The 15,012-nt window shown below is 46.7% G+C and overlaps 1 protein-coding gene across 4 annotated transcripts in view; it reads left to right on the forward strand.

Annotated features, from left to right (window-relative positions):
• Clnk (cytokine dependent hematopoietic cell linker) overlaps positions 1-15,012 on the forward strand; it is a 185,184-nt gene that overhangs the window by 126,726 nt on the left and 43,446 nt on the right. For 3 of the 4 annotated variants that reach the window (XM_058572404.1, XM_046423784.2, XM_046423788.2), the window contains 4 exons: positions 888-1,029; positions 1,222-1,356; positions 2,762-2,868; positions 6,865-6,910. In XM_058572404.1, the coding sequence (XP_058428387.1) occupies positions 888-1,029; positions 1,222-1,356; positions 2,762-2,868; positions 6,865-6,910 (430 nt within the window). The remainder of the gene's footprint in view (positions 1-887; positions 1,030-1,221; positions 1,357-2,761; positions 2,869-6,864; positions 6,911-15,012) is intronic. The other variant, XM_058572405.1, reaches the window with a different exon arrangement.

Here is a 15,012-nt window from a genome sequence, read left to right on the forward strand (position 1 = left end):
ATAGACTGGTGGCTGGAACAAGTTATTTTCACACAGTCCTGGAAAACAGAAGTCCAAAATCAAAGTGCCAAAGGGCTGGTGTGCTCTCTCATAGGGTCGCAGATGGCTGCCCTCTTGCTGTGGACTCACGTGCCCCGCCCTTGGTGCATGAGAAAGCCACTGAGGTTTTGGTGGGGACTTTGATGAATCTGTATGTCAGTCTTCCTATCTTCGCAATATTAAGTCCTGTGTCTTTCCAACTTCCAACAACATTTTTGCAAATTTTAGTGCCAACATTTTTTACTTCTTTTGCTAAATTTATTCTTAAGCATTTTATTCTTTTTGATGGTATAGTTAATGTCATTTTTATTAATTTTGATTTTTAAATCATTATTGCTAGTTTATAGAGATAAAAATTGTTATTGCTAATTTATACACATACATGGGATTTTATATCCAATTGGTCATTCAGTCTGATAACTTTCTGAATGATTTATTAGTTCCAATAATTTTTAGTAAATCCTTTAGGATTTTTTAAATATATAGAAAATCATCACATCAGGGAATCGGAGCCCTCATTGTGTTTAAGTGCTCACATAATGACATGGGGTCACCCAAGAAACCCAGGATCAACTCCCGGTTTTAAAGTCAGCTAACTAATCTGTTCTGTCCCTTCACGAAAGTACCCAGGTGGGTATTTGATTGAATAGTCAGAGATAAGAATATTTGAGGGACGTCTTTAGAATTCTGCCTGTCACAAGAATTAAATTCCTACCTAAGACCCCAGGCCTTTCTATCAGTGAAGTTGCAGCTAAGGAACCCTGTCCCTCCCAGCCAGCTCTGCAGCCTCTGCCCTCTTCCAGCCTTGTCCCTTCCTTTGACTCCCTGGAATGTTGCTGCCTACCTAGGAAAGGAAATTCGCTGCAGCCCCGGATGTGACAGAATACCACAGCGAGGATGAGTATGAGGACCCCGAGCTCCAGATGGTGGACGTGTGGCCATCATTGAAAATCCTGCCCGCCAGGCCTATCAAGGAGTCCGAGTATGCAGGTAACGTGGGGCTGCCTCAAGCCTGAAGGTGCTCCTCTGCACTGCTGTACCCCACACGCAGGGATAAGGGGGCGGGTTCTAAAGTAAACAACCCTCAGTTAAGACCCTGCCTCCCTGGCTTCCCGGCTGTGTGACCTGGAGCACGTATCTGGAAGTCCCTTTCTCTATCAAACACGGGTTTTGTAATAACAGAACAGTTTTGTAGAAGATCACGTGAAGGGAACATTGAGCTTCCACTAGAGGACCTGGCACCGAGACAAAGCCCCGAACGGTCAGCTGTCACTCTCACGATGAGGCCCTTCCTGAGCCCTGGGAGCATGGCAGAAGGTGGGCAGGCAGGGCCGTGGGCCACGCGGGGAAGTTAAGATGGAGGTGGCATGGCGAAGGAGAGGAGTCAAAGCTGGGGTTTTAGCTTGGCTGAGCAGCCTCGGAGGACCTCCAGGGCATGGCCGTGAAGTCACACCCGCTAGGAGGAAGACCAGCTTCACCCTGCCTTGGCCTCCTCCCCCTGGGGCACGCAGGGCAGCATCCAGGGTTCTCCAACCTTAGCAAAACACACCTGGGAAAGGAAAGGGGGGCCGTGGGGTTCCTGAGGGCCTGGCTTGCTGAAGTGGATCTATGGACTTTTTTAGGAAAGAATCATCTTGAAAATAATGATGATGATGACCTTTTGTTCATTTTCTGAAGAGTCATTCACTGAGTAACTGCATTGCTCCAGCTACCATTTTAGATTTGATCTGGTCACAGGGCCAAAGAAAGGGTAGCCCATCCCTTCCTGAAGGTCTCCATCTAGTGGCAGAAACGATGAACAGAGGAATGCAATACTCTGTCAAATGAGGCCCCGGGCTGGGGTGGTGGGGGCGAAGGACCTAGGGAGAGGGGCGGCAGAGCATAGGTTTTTGTTTTTGTTTTTGTTTTTGTTTAAATTCATGACAGTAGAATGCATTTTGACATATTATACATTTATGGGATACAACTTCCTGTTCTCGTGGTTATACATCTTGTGGAGTTTCACTGGTCATGCATTCAAATATGAACGTAGGCAAATTATGCCCGATTCATTCTACTGTCTTTCTTATTCCCACTCCCCCTTCCTTCCCTTCATTCCCCTTTGTCTAATCCAGTGAATTTCTATTCTTCCCTGCCCCCACCCCTTGTGTGTCAACATCTGGATATCAGAGAGAACATTCAGACTTTGGTTTTGGGGGGGATTGGTTATTTCCCTTAGCATGATAGTTTCAGTTCCATTCATTTACTGGCAAATGTCTTAATTTCATTCTTCTTTAAGGCTGAGTAATATTTCATTGTGTATATGTGCCACATTTTCTTTATCCATTGATCTGTTGAAGGGCACCTAGGTTAGTTCCATAGCTTAGCTATTGTGAATTCGGCTGCTATAAACATTGATGTGGCCAAGTCACTGTAGTATGCTGATTTTAAGTCCTTTGCATAGATGCTGAGGAATGAGATAGCTGGGTCAAATGGCGGTTCCATTGAAGGATTAGCAGCCTGTCTCAGGGGATGAAAATATGAAGGACAGCCAGCCCAGACTTCAGCGTGGATTTGTGTGAACCCCAGGAGCAATTTCTCCTGTTGGCACCTCTCTCCTCAAGGGATAAGTCAAGGCGGGTGGTATGCTTCATCCCTATGTTGTGATGATTCTGAGTTTGTAGACGTGTACAGATTCTGTAAGCTGCAGGGTCTGACTTTGCTGTTTTTCCTCTTTGCACAGATACGCGCTGCTTCAAGCGTGTGATGGACACTTCTCCTCCGATTCACGCCAAGGCCTCTTTGCCCTCTCTGGGGCCATCCTGGAACATGTGGACGAGGCTGGAAGAAGTGAGTAAAAGCTGGACCATGGGACCCCCAACCCAAGCAGGGTACTTCCTAACTGGTGGGAGCCCAGGGGAAGAGTGGCCCCAGCCAAGTCCCCAAGGCATCTCTCTAGGTAACAAGCAGGACAGGTTCAAGGGGTTAAGGAGCTGACACATGACTGGTAGGGTCCTGGTGCTATGGAAGCATCTGGAAGGAAGAACTAGCTTTTGTTGAAGGTTTGCCGTAAGCCACGCATCGGGCCACGACTTACCCGTACATCTGATCTGATCCTCCTGCTTTCTTTGGAGCCAGGACTTAACAATCAAATCTTTCCAATCATCACATCATTTTTCCCAGAGTCTCCACCCAGTATCCTGAACTGCTCACTGGGTGGTCCAACCACCTCTCCAAGCCTCTCTGACCTCATGTGCAAAACAGGAATGAACATCCCTGCCAAGCTTGCTTCCAAGGGCCGTTTGGAAAACTACCACAGATAACTTTATGGAAGTATTTTGTAAATGGAAATGTATATGGATTTTTATTTTTAATAAGAAGCTTGCTAACATTTAATTTTCTTAATGAAGAAATGCATAAAATAGATTACTCATCGCCCACGCCCCTGGGGCTGTAGTGTTATTGACCACAATATTTTGATGCATATCTATGCAGCTATATTTCATGCAAAAGAATGCTTGTTGTATATGATCTATACCTGGTTTTCTCTTCTTTTCACATTGAGAAAATTTTCCGTTTGATAAACAAGGGCTCAGAAGTAGTATTTTTATAGATCTGTCATACCCATTATAAAATTTTTAATTTTTCTTCTTAACCATTGAGTGAAAATATTTTAACCATTTCTGTGACATAATTTTTTTAATTTTCTTCCTGAAAATTAGTTTCAATTTACCTCCCTAGAAGCCCTGTACAGGAATGTCCAATTTCTAGACCTCACACCAAAATGGGATATTACTTTTTTAATCATCGTTTTTTTATAAAAGAAAGAATTTCACTGATAACTTTTTCTTAGTTTGTGCATTGTATGTTCACATTGTTTATGACTTGGGGACTTCTGTTAATACCAACAATGTCTCTATCTGTTTGTGTACCTGTAGCAAAATATCTGAGACTGGATATTGATAATGAACAGAACTGGTTTCTCACCGTCTGGGAGCTGGGAAGTGAAGGTCAAGGTGCCAGCATCTGGCAGGGGCTTTCATTCTGTATCAGGCCATGGCGGAAGGGCAAAGGGGGGGGGGGGTGAGTGCAGTGGAGGGAGAAAGCGAAGGGGGCCACAGTCCCCTTTCGGGGGCGGTTTGATAGGCAGGAGGGCATCAGGACACTCTGGTAAAGCACAGCCCATGTCTGGGGAAGAAAGAGCTCCACAGTGGTGGGACCCATGGCTGACGACAGTCGTGGCCCTGCTGTGCAGGAGTGGATGCGCTCAGTTTCCTTACCTCAGCCCTTGACCATCCCGTGTGCACAAAGATGAGCCCTCGGTGGGTGGAATTTTTGTTGTTGCTGCTTAGGAAGAATAATCCTCATTTGACTTTTCTAAAACAATTGTCAAAATTTAAGACTCTGTTCTTAGTACTTTACGTTCCTTCCTGTCATCTTCGTAGCTTCCAATTCCAACAAACCTCTTCCTCTAGCTAGGTCACTTTGCAGGTGGAACCACAGTCTCACTCCATGAAGTCAAGGGAGATCATGGGAGAAAGAGAAAAGGCTGGAGAGGAAGGAGGGAAAATGTGGCCAGGAGAGAGGTTGTCTTCTAAGTTAAACAAGGTCTTAGCCTCCATTCAGATAAAGAGAGTTTTACTTTTATAATTACTATTTGACTCATCAAAGTTTTTATGATAAGCAGATTATCTTTTCATTACCACCTCATTTCCAGGGGCGGAGTCTTCTTTTGTACTTTCATGTTGACATTAAACTATCTGTGAAACGGATCATCAATAACTCTTACAGAGGCCAGTTCTTATCTCCACTCCTGGGGTGGCTACAATAGTCTTGTCCCAGACTGCTGCTGTTTGGGGGGCACTTACTGTGAACCAAGCACTATGCTTGGTGGTGGGAGGATAAAGATGAGCTAGTGCCCTTCATCTAGCAAAGGAGGCAGCCAGCCCCGTGGGCAGTCTCCATGCCATCGGAAGGGCTAGCATCGAGGCCAGCACCAGAGGCAGAGAGCACCCAGCTGCCTGGCTGAGCTGCTCGCAGTGGCCTCTACGGAGGCCCTGGCCGAGCAGAGCAGTCCCACACACCCTCTAAGGCAAGGTCATCAGTGCCTTTGGCTGGAAGCGCTGCCTTCCAGGGCCTTTGGCAAAGAACAGAGACTTCTGGGTTGTTCCAGTGTTGTTCTGACGTCTAGTGGGTGAGGATGAGGGGCTGCTAAGCCTTGTCCAGGACACAGGAGACACACACACACACAGAGAGAGAGAGAGAGAGAGAGAAAAGAGTTACCAAGCCTCAAATCTCAACAGAGCTGAGGCTGAAGAACCTGTAAGCCGGTGGTGCCAGGTTCCAAGCTCTGGCGCCCTCAAGACCCAGCACTGTTGCGGGCACACAGCAGGCACCAGGAAACCCGGAATTGATGGAAAATGCCAGAAGTCCAACGGGAAGCTTTCCTGGGCCCGGGGTCCTGTGCTGATACCACCAGAGGCACCTGTCCCGGGGGGAGACACAAGAAACTCCTGCAGAAGGTCCACCGAAGGTACCAAGCAGAATTTAGCTGCTGAGGCCAAAGAGCGGGAGCCCTGGGGGGCCCCAAGGAAGCCCCGTGCTGAGCCCCTGGCATTCTGAGCCCGGGCTGCAATGGGACATCAGAGCACCTTCCTGCGTCCACAGCAGGCTAGGAAGGGGTGGGCTGAGGACACTGGGCAGACCCTCCCCGTGGGGCAGGTGCACAGGAGTGAGGTGCACCAAGAACACTACTGACCCTCCAGCACGCGGGTCCCCACAGGTGACTCTGGCGGAGCCGAGGCTGCTGGCGCGGCATAGGAGGCCGAATCACAAGAACTTCCAGCCAGCGCTCAGCCGGGTCAGACTGACCAGCAGCACAGCATCCACTGTGACCACCTCGACTCGGTGCCCTCAAGAGAAGCACTCGGCCCAGTGCTGGTCTGGGCCAAGGCAGGCAGAGAACTGGCTCCTAAGGACAGCGTCCTCACCTGCCCTCACCTGCCCCTCCCTGCGGCCAGGGTCCCTGCGCGACAGTCAGCTGCGCACAAAGGTCTGTGACGTGTCAATAAGGACGCTGGTGGAGTTCAGTGTGACGGCGACACCTCATCCTCCAGGCACACTGCCCGCGGTGTCACATCCCCTCCTGTCCTCACAAGGACGCTGTCCTCCTGTTAGCTCCATTTCACAGATGAGGAAACAGGCTCGGCAGGGGGAGTGACCTGTGTTGTCACAGCCAGCACGTGGTGGAGGCAGCATCCGAGCCGGAGCTTACACAGGGCCCCGCTTTGATCCCCTGCTCAATGGCTTCCTTGTGCCTGATAGGTAGCCGGATCTTCATATTAACGCCATGGTGCAAACTGGCCTCAGAGTCTTTTTATTTTATTTTATTTTTGTTTATATACGACAGTGGAATGCATTACAATTCTTAGTACACATATAGAGCACAATTTTTCATATCTCCAGTTGTATACATAGTATATTCACACCAATTCGTGTCTTCATACATGTACTTTGGATAGTAATGATCATCACATTCCACCACTATTTCTAACCTCTTTTTAAGCCCTTTGGGTATAGACCAAGGAGTGGGATAGCTGGGTCAAATGGTGGTTCCATTCCCAATTTTCCAAGGAATCCAAACCCAAGAGTTAATGACAAATACCATTGGAGCCACTGCGTCCTTCCCTGTGGCAGTTCACATTCTGCATGTCCCTCCCTGGCTGCCACAGGCATCCTGCACCCAGTGCATTGGGACTTGCGCATTTGTCTCTGGGTTCCACTCACACAGAGCCGGGGATGCTAGATGACATCAGAGTGATAACGGTGTCATATTGTCTTCTACAGGTAGACAAAGCCGTTTCCAAGGACATGAGAAGACACCACACCAGAGGTAAAGTCATGGCACAGAAGTTCCAAGTGTGAGAATGTCTACTTTATTTCTAAGATCTTGTGTTGTTGGTGGTGACAGTGGGGACCTTTCACAAGGTGATCTACCGAATTACCCTTCAGGAAATATGTCGTTTAGAGTCAGGCAGGCTTGTGCTTTTTCATTGTGTTGCCTATGGACAGAGAAATTGACAAAATTCATATTTTGCCGCATAATGAGAGACGGATTGTTTTCAAACACATGGATTACATTTAAATACATAACTCTGTGGTTTCTATAGCCACATACCCAGCAAAATCACAAAATAGAAATCTATGTAAAATGTTGATAAATTAACATGAAAGCAGATTTTAAATATTCAGGCCAAACAATTCAATTTGAAGATGAAAATGCAGGTACCAGCCTGAAAGGAAATAATCCATTTCACCTGAGCCAGAAGCACCAATGAAGTCTGGCTGGGTAGGGCTGCTAGGACTGGGGCCATCACAGAGCCTCTCTCACCCTCCCCGAGCACTTCCCAATACTGAAACCTATCACTCTCCTCTTGTGTCTGATCCTGTATTCTGTGGTGTCTTGCTGGTGCCACCTTTTCTTTGATGAGACAATGTCACAGTTAGGGTCCCAGCAGGAGACAGCACACACAGTCAAGTCAGAGTACAAAGGAGCTACTTCCTGTCACCACCCAGACCAGAGGAATGAAGGGACGGCTCTTGTGGGAGCTTCCCAATGGCTGAACTCATCCAGAATGAGAGTGTGGCACAGCCTGTGTGTCCCTGATGGTCAGTGTCCGGGCAGAGAGCAGGGTAGAGGCAGAGGGGTCCTGCAAGGGGTAGTGGGAGATGCTCACAGCAGGGAGCAGGGTGCACAAGCCAGGAAAGAACCCAGGCTCTGCTGCTCCCCACTGTGGGGCCCTAATTAGACACCAGCCTCTCTGAGCCAGGCTTTTCTCCTCTCCATCTGTGCCTTGGGCAGGGCCTGCTGACAGCTCGCTGCAGGGACCTCCCTGAGGAGGTGGGATCCCCCTGTACGTCTCTAGTCCTTAAAAAGACTTCCATGCACACAGCTTTAGCTTCCATGCACACAGATTTAGGACTCAGTTCCACTGACTGATGCATTTTCCTTCTCAGAAAAGGTATTTTCACTCCTCTTGTCAGAGAAAGGGACCAGGAGCCCAGAGGGTCACAATAATGTCCTGGGTCATAACAGTATGCTTGTAGGCTTTCGGTGAGAAAAGGGTCTTGGGAAAAACCAATGAGAAAGGACTGCATGATTGTGCTATCTTCTTATAATTCCCTGAGGACGATGTCCTTGCTTCTTCAGCTCAAAAGTTTATTCAGCCATTATTCACATATCCACATGACTACTTATTTCTCCATCTGGGTGCTTATCTACACTTCACTTGAGTTCACAAAAGTATTGGAGTAGTTAATAAAAACTTGAACAATAAGAGAGAGGAACATTAGAATCTTAGGGGAAATCTACTTAGATGATATGATTAACATAAAACGTAGGATTGTCAGATACACACTGCTAAATTCCATTAAAATCAAATTGCTAGTTGGCTTGTAAGCTTCCTGGTAGCATGAGCAAAAAGGAAATCAAGCTCCTTTATGTGTTATTAATTTCCTATAATAAAAAGCAAACCAGTTCCTTAGGGAAAGCAACAGGACGTATCTCTCAGGATCATATTAATGCTGCCTACTGTGTACAGCGTGCTGATGTAGATCACAGCTACAAAAAAAAATGTTTATTAAAGTAAACCCCTGTGTAACATGAGGTCATAAATACAGAGAGGACCTCAGCACAAACCAGGCTCACACAGCCGAGGCTTGCTGGGCTTAAGAGGAGGCCGCCAGCAGCCTCCTTCAGAGGGAGTCCTAGTCTTTACGTAGTGGATGGTTCTGCACTCCTGCCTGGAGCTCTAAGCTGCTACACAAGTAGGAAGCTGGAAGGGGGGAAGTTAACAGAATACTTCCCATTTTTAGGATCCGGCATTTTGCTGGAAAAATGCTTGGATGATTTATGTGTTTATTAAAAAATTGTATATTTCTGATGCAAAGACATTCTCAGATAATTTATTCATTCTCACAAAATGTCATAGGGGGGAAAAGCTATATCAGTTGGTTCAGTAATGGAAGGATCTTGTGGTGATGTTTTTCATCAAGTTGAGCAGTTATAGATTTATGTTAATCTACATTTTATACCATTTTTCTTGCAATCACATCTGACATTATCTGGAAGCCATCAGATTTCAAGAATTTATCTTCTCTGGCGCTTGACTTTTTTTTTTTTTCATTCCTAAAAATGGGTGAAAGTTTATTTGGAGACAGAGTGCTTAGAGTGTGAGTTGTCTTGATGAACAGCTAGCACCCAGAGAAAAGCCCTTCACTTCCAGAGGAGGACAGCTGTGATTTTTAAATGTGACACAGCTGAGCTTCTTAGAAAAACCAACAGCAGAGAATAAAGCAGCTGACAGGCATTCCCCTGGGCCCTAGGTGTGAACCAGGCAGGACTCTAGACCATGCCCTCTGAAGTAACAAGCTTCTAACTCGGGAATGAGTTTGTAGGAAACACAATCAACCACCCAAGCAAGGAAAGAGAATTATGCGGAGGCAACTGAAACATGAGCTTGGCTGGAAAGAAGCAAAATAGGATTCTACACCACGCCCTCAAAAGACCTTTATCCCAAGCTGCTTTTAGACAAGGTTGGGTTCTGCAGAAATTAGAATCAGAAATGAGTTTGGAGTTAATCTTGTTCAACTCCCTGGTTTCACATGAAGACGCTTAGCCAGGAAAGAGGCTCCCTTAAGGCTGACAAGCAGTCCAGAGGCAGGCTCACTCCCTGCAGGGACGCTTCCTAACCTTCAGGGCATAATACTTTGCAAACTCCTGGATCTCCAAGTCCCACCCATCCTAACCACACAGCTGCGAAGTCCTGCATTGGTCTCGGGGATACTGCCCCCTAGTGGCAGGATGTGTTCTCACACACACACACACACACATACACACACACACACACAGTAAGAGAGGAGTTTAGTATCCTGTACGCCTCACCTTTACTGAAATAACAAGGCTTAAGTTGCAGAGTTTATCAGAAATAAATTCAAGATTATTCCCCTATCATTTTATGTTTAAGTTATTTCAGCCACAAGCCACAGCTCAAAAGCAACGCAGGCACTGTTACAAATACTTGGATCAAAGTTAATGTTACAAACTTTGTGAGGTCGCTCATTAATAGGAATACAGAGTAGTATCTTGTCTCATCACCACACAGGGAAAATAATGAGGCTTAGACTAAAGGAAAGGCATCCAATAACTGCTTGATGCAGCAAATGCATTTCCCAGTAGACAAGCCATCATGACCAGAACTGGAAAACAAGCTTCTCAATAAAAGAAGCTCAAGAAAATCTGTATCTCCCAGTAACAATTCCCTGATGAAAACTCTATTTCCTAGTAGAATTTCAATGTTCAATAACTATCTTTACAAACTTGAAATATGCTCCTCCACTCAAAACCATTTCAACATCACTTAATATTTATGAAGAATGAAAAACACTCTTTTTTTCTTTGCAAATTTGGGACGCAACCTAAGAGTAACCCCACCCTGTCTGCTCTGGGCTGAGGGGGTCCTGAGAAGCAGGACTTCAGAACTAAACCAGAGGAGTCCCAGGCCACCTGGGCCCAGCTGCTCACCCCGGGTGTGGCCTCTAAATCTGCTTGTCTGACGCATCAGCTCCAGTGTAAGGAAGGGCCATTGGGTTTATAATGGCAGAACCTCCATCACCCAGCCCCTCTCGGAAGTGAGGCACAGCATCCCTCACAGACTCCTGAACAAAAAAGAGGGCCTCCACCTTCCCAGGCGACTCCTCCTTTAACAGCACCAACTGTTTACTTTCAGCCCAGCATAAGGGACAGCTCTGTCTTCCTACAGCCTCCTCCTGTTGGAGCTCGTTCCACACAGATGCTAGAAGTCATGAGAGGCTAAGAGTCACGTTATATAAGGGCCTCTGCATGCATGGTCCTGGGAAACACTGGAAGAAGCAGGAACAGCAGAGCTCTCTACAGCCCTGCTCTCCAGAGCACTGTGGGTCTCCAGGAGGGGATTCGGCATGGAGAGCCGCCAACTTCAGCATTCGTGGGCTTGTTCCCCGGGTCAGATTCCTGAGCACAGGCTCCTTAGGAGGCACTTCAAACAGGCTGACACTGAGCCAGATGTTCCTTCCTCCTAAGGTTCCCTGTACATCCCCCATTCGGAATGATTCCTTGGGGTTACATATATTTTTGATTAATGTATTAATTACACATATTAATGGGGCTCAGTGTGATTTATGGTACATGTGTCCAGTGTGCACTGATCAAATCAACCTCCCTTTTTCTACCTGCTTCTCAAACTCTAATCAGTATTCAACATCAGGTCAGCTTTTCTCTCTCTCTCTCTCTGTCTCTCTCTCTCTCTCTCTTTTAGTTTCTGCACATGAGAGAGAACATGCAGTAGCTGTCTTTCTGGATCTGCTTATTTCAGTTAACATCAGGTCCCCCAGCTCCATCCATTTCGCTATGTATCATAGAATTCCATTCTTCTTTTGTGGCTAAATAATATTCACTATGCGCATATACCATACTTTTCTTTATTCCTCCACAGATGGGCCCCTAGGGTGTTTCCGCACCTTGGCTCTGGGAATGATGTCACTACACAGACATTCCTTGACCCATGAAAGCCCCATGCACAGAAGCCTTGTGGACACAAACCCTGTCCATCATTCCTGCTCTCCCTGGAAGCCCTCAGGAATTAGTGGAGAATGGCAAGCTCGCCCTCTCTCCTTCCTAGTATTATTTCCTAATTCCATATTGTCCATCACACCTTAAAGAAAAGACCGTGAAAGGTAAACATTAAATTGGTATAGGAAAAATTCATCAAACCGTCAGCCTCCAGAGCTGTGGGTTCCATGCTAGGAGCCAACCAGCCAATGATTGAAAATATTCCAAAAATTTGTGTCCATACTGAATATGTAGAAAATATTTTTCATTATCATTATGACCTAAACAATCCAGTGTAGCCACTATTCCCAGGGCTCAGTTGGCTTAGGCACTAAGAGGGATCTAGAGAGGACTTAGAGTCTACAGGAGGGTGTGAAGCAGTTATCTGAAACTCCTGTGCCATTTAACCTAAGGGACTTGTGCATCCTCAGATATCGGATCCATGGGGTCATAGGTGGACCCCCCAAGGATTCTAAGGAATGGTGGGGAAGAGGATTTTAAAGCCAGAGAAATATAGAAAGCTCAAAAGGTGAAATATATCTGATTTTGTCATAATGTAGTATTTGACACCATCTGTTTGCTCCACAGCAGGCCAGCTTCTTGCCTGTTCCAGGCCCCGTGGCAGGCACTGCTTCTGTGTCCATCCCCTACCAGAGAGTGGGCTCCTGGAAGGCGGGGGGCACGACACGCTTGCCTTACCACAGATCCCCTGGTCTACAGTTGCTTTGCCCCAGCATCCTGAGCTGCATGGGGTCACAGGTGACCTCTGGCAAGTTGGAGCTCAGTGTGCGGAGTTCTCCATTAAGTACAGGGGGACTCCGTCAAGTGCATGCAGAACGACAGCTGGGGAGGCCTGTGTCTCCCCAGAGGGCCTCATCTAGCCAGGGACACTGAACCAAAGAGTGAGCCAAGGACCTCAGGGGATGTACCACTGCACTTTTGCTTCCCAGAGTAGTTAAAATGTGGTTGAGTGCCAGGCTCAGGGACTAGTCACCTGGTTCAATCCCAGCTTTAGTGTGACCTACCACATGGTGAACCTCTCTCAATTGAGAGGCACCTCTATCAGCCGGAGGAGAGAGCAGCACCTCATAAGGTATTTCTCTGCTTTCAAGGCACAAAACCCACCACAAAGGTGGGGCCTCGACTGAGGTGTGTAGCACTGAACTAAAGACCCCCTGGTTCACCTCCTTCCCTTCTCCGGCACCACGACATCTTCTTCACCCTCTCTGCAGGCTGATGCGTCTCACGCTCTACCTAGTTTGCAGTTTAGCCTAGAAAATAAATCTGTTATAGACAAATTTATTTAAAAAATTATCTAGTTGCCTCAATCTCAGAGGCCACGTTTGAGAACCTTCATTCCCCCACAGCAGACTCAATTGGTAAATGGCGGTTACATTACTTCCATAACGGAGCCCATTTTAACAGTGTATCAGGGGATCACTGCACCTCTGTCCCCTGTCACAGGGCACCTAGGGATGCACCCGGGGCCTCAGTCCCACATTCCTTCTAGGTGGGGCTTCTGGAGGGGCGAGAGAAGAGACCTGGGTTGCTTCTGGCCCCATCTGCATTTCAACCTTCTAAATTAGCCATTTTCCTTCCCTGGGCCTTACTAGCCCATCTGTGGGAACAGCAGAACTCCGTGGTCACCACGTAGGGTTCATATGGACAAATGCATCCACTGCACTCCCCTGGTCCTTGCTCCTCCAGCCTCAAACCATCACTTCTCCCACCTGCGCCCTTCCCACTCCCTGGTCTTCCCGGTTCAGCAGAACAGAGAGCTCCCCAGGCTCGTTCTAGGTGCCTCTCCTAACGTTCCCGTCACAGGAACAGTGGAGGTAAATCACCCTCACCAAGCCCAGCTTAAAGACTGTCCAAGCACCTGTGCCTAAAACTGGCACCAGCTGACCTTGTGTGAAGGGCCTTTAGAGCAGAGGTGCCCCACATCCCTGGCTTTGCCTAACTTGACCACTCCCCACCGCAGCCCAAAGACCAGGTTCAGTCATTTATTGCTGCCATTAACTTCAGGAAGTGTGGATAGCCTTGGAGATGCTTCTCAAACAGGCCTTGCCAAACGTACATGACTAGCCACTTGGCTCATAAGCTGCTTTTTTGGACGCTCACGAAGTTAATCCCCAGGACAGTATCCTGACAGTTCACTTCCTCATAAGACTTTTAGACATATTAAATGTTCAGAGTGAGGCCAAGTTCTATGCAATTTTCCCCCAAGTCCATTTCTCTAACTACAGAATATCACACTGATGGTCTGTTTCTGAAAGTGTGGGTTTGTACAATTGTATTCTGTAGATAAAGGAAGGGAACTGCATGTATTCAACACAAATTGGATGGAAAGCTTAGTGAAAGCCAAATATTATTATATTTAATCATCACAATCTAAGGAACTAGATGTCATTATCTGCATTCTACAGTAAAAACATGGGCACTGAAACCCAGAACATTGAAATAACTTGTCCAAGGTCAGTAAGTGACTAACGTGGGCTTTGAACCCAGCTTGAAGGCTTCACAGATGTCATTTGTGACCACTCGATTGCATCATTGTCTCTTGCACCAAGAGGCAGAATCTTGGCTCCTCCATATCTTCTTTGCCAGCCCTTTAAAATCACAAATAAGGATATAAAACTCAGGCCAAGTAATTTGTATTAAATCATTCACCCAAACTAGATCTCTAGAGGGAAAAAAGAAAAGTGCTTATGTATTCGAAGTCACTTTACATTTTACTGATAAAAGGATGTGTATTATACACTATTTTGAAATAACAGTAAATGACACAGCACTTTTATCACAATTCCATAGTCAGTTGGTCCTTACAGAAGACTTCTGAAGATTTTCCAAGCTATTGTATCTGCAGCCAAACCGAGGCTGCAATTCATATAAGGACTTGGACACTTTCTAACCTGAATCTCTTGGTGAAAGAGTCAAGTTGTATTTCTTCAGTTTTCACTCTTCACTAAGTAACAGCTGCAGACAGGACACTTTTGAAATGAGTCTGCCTTATTAACATCTTCTCTATCGCTTTCTTAAATCTTGACAAGGAACAAAACAGGAAGTCAGACCCTGATCTGTAGCGTCCTTTGTTCTCCTGGTGTAAATTCTCCCGCAGGCCAGGTTTCAGGCTGCAGATGTGACTGTGAACCTGGGGTGGGGGACAGCGCAGAAGAGATGAGATTCTGGCTTCCAACCATAGCTGCAATGGAGGTCAATAACCCCAACATGACTAGCCACTTGGTTCATAAGCGGCTTTGTTGGTCCGCCAGCGGGGGTGCACTGCCACAATGATTACCTTTGTTTTGATCAATCTTTTAATAATGGCAGTATTTAACACCAGGTTA

The sequence above is a fragment of the Marmota monax genome, unplaced genomic scaffold (assembly GCF_021218885.2).
Source record: "Marmota monax isolate L192 unplaced genomic scaffold, Marmota_monax_Labrador192_F-V1.1 WCK01_AAM20220418_F8-fsc00009, whole genome shotgun sequence".
In the NCBI taxonomy this organism is placed as follows: domain Eukaryota; kingdom Metazoa; phylum Chordata; class Mammalia; order Rodentia; family Sciuridae; genus Marmota; species Marmota monax.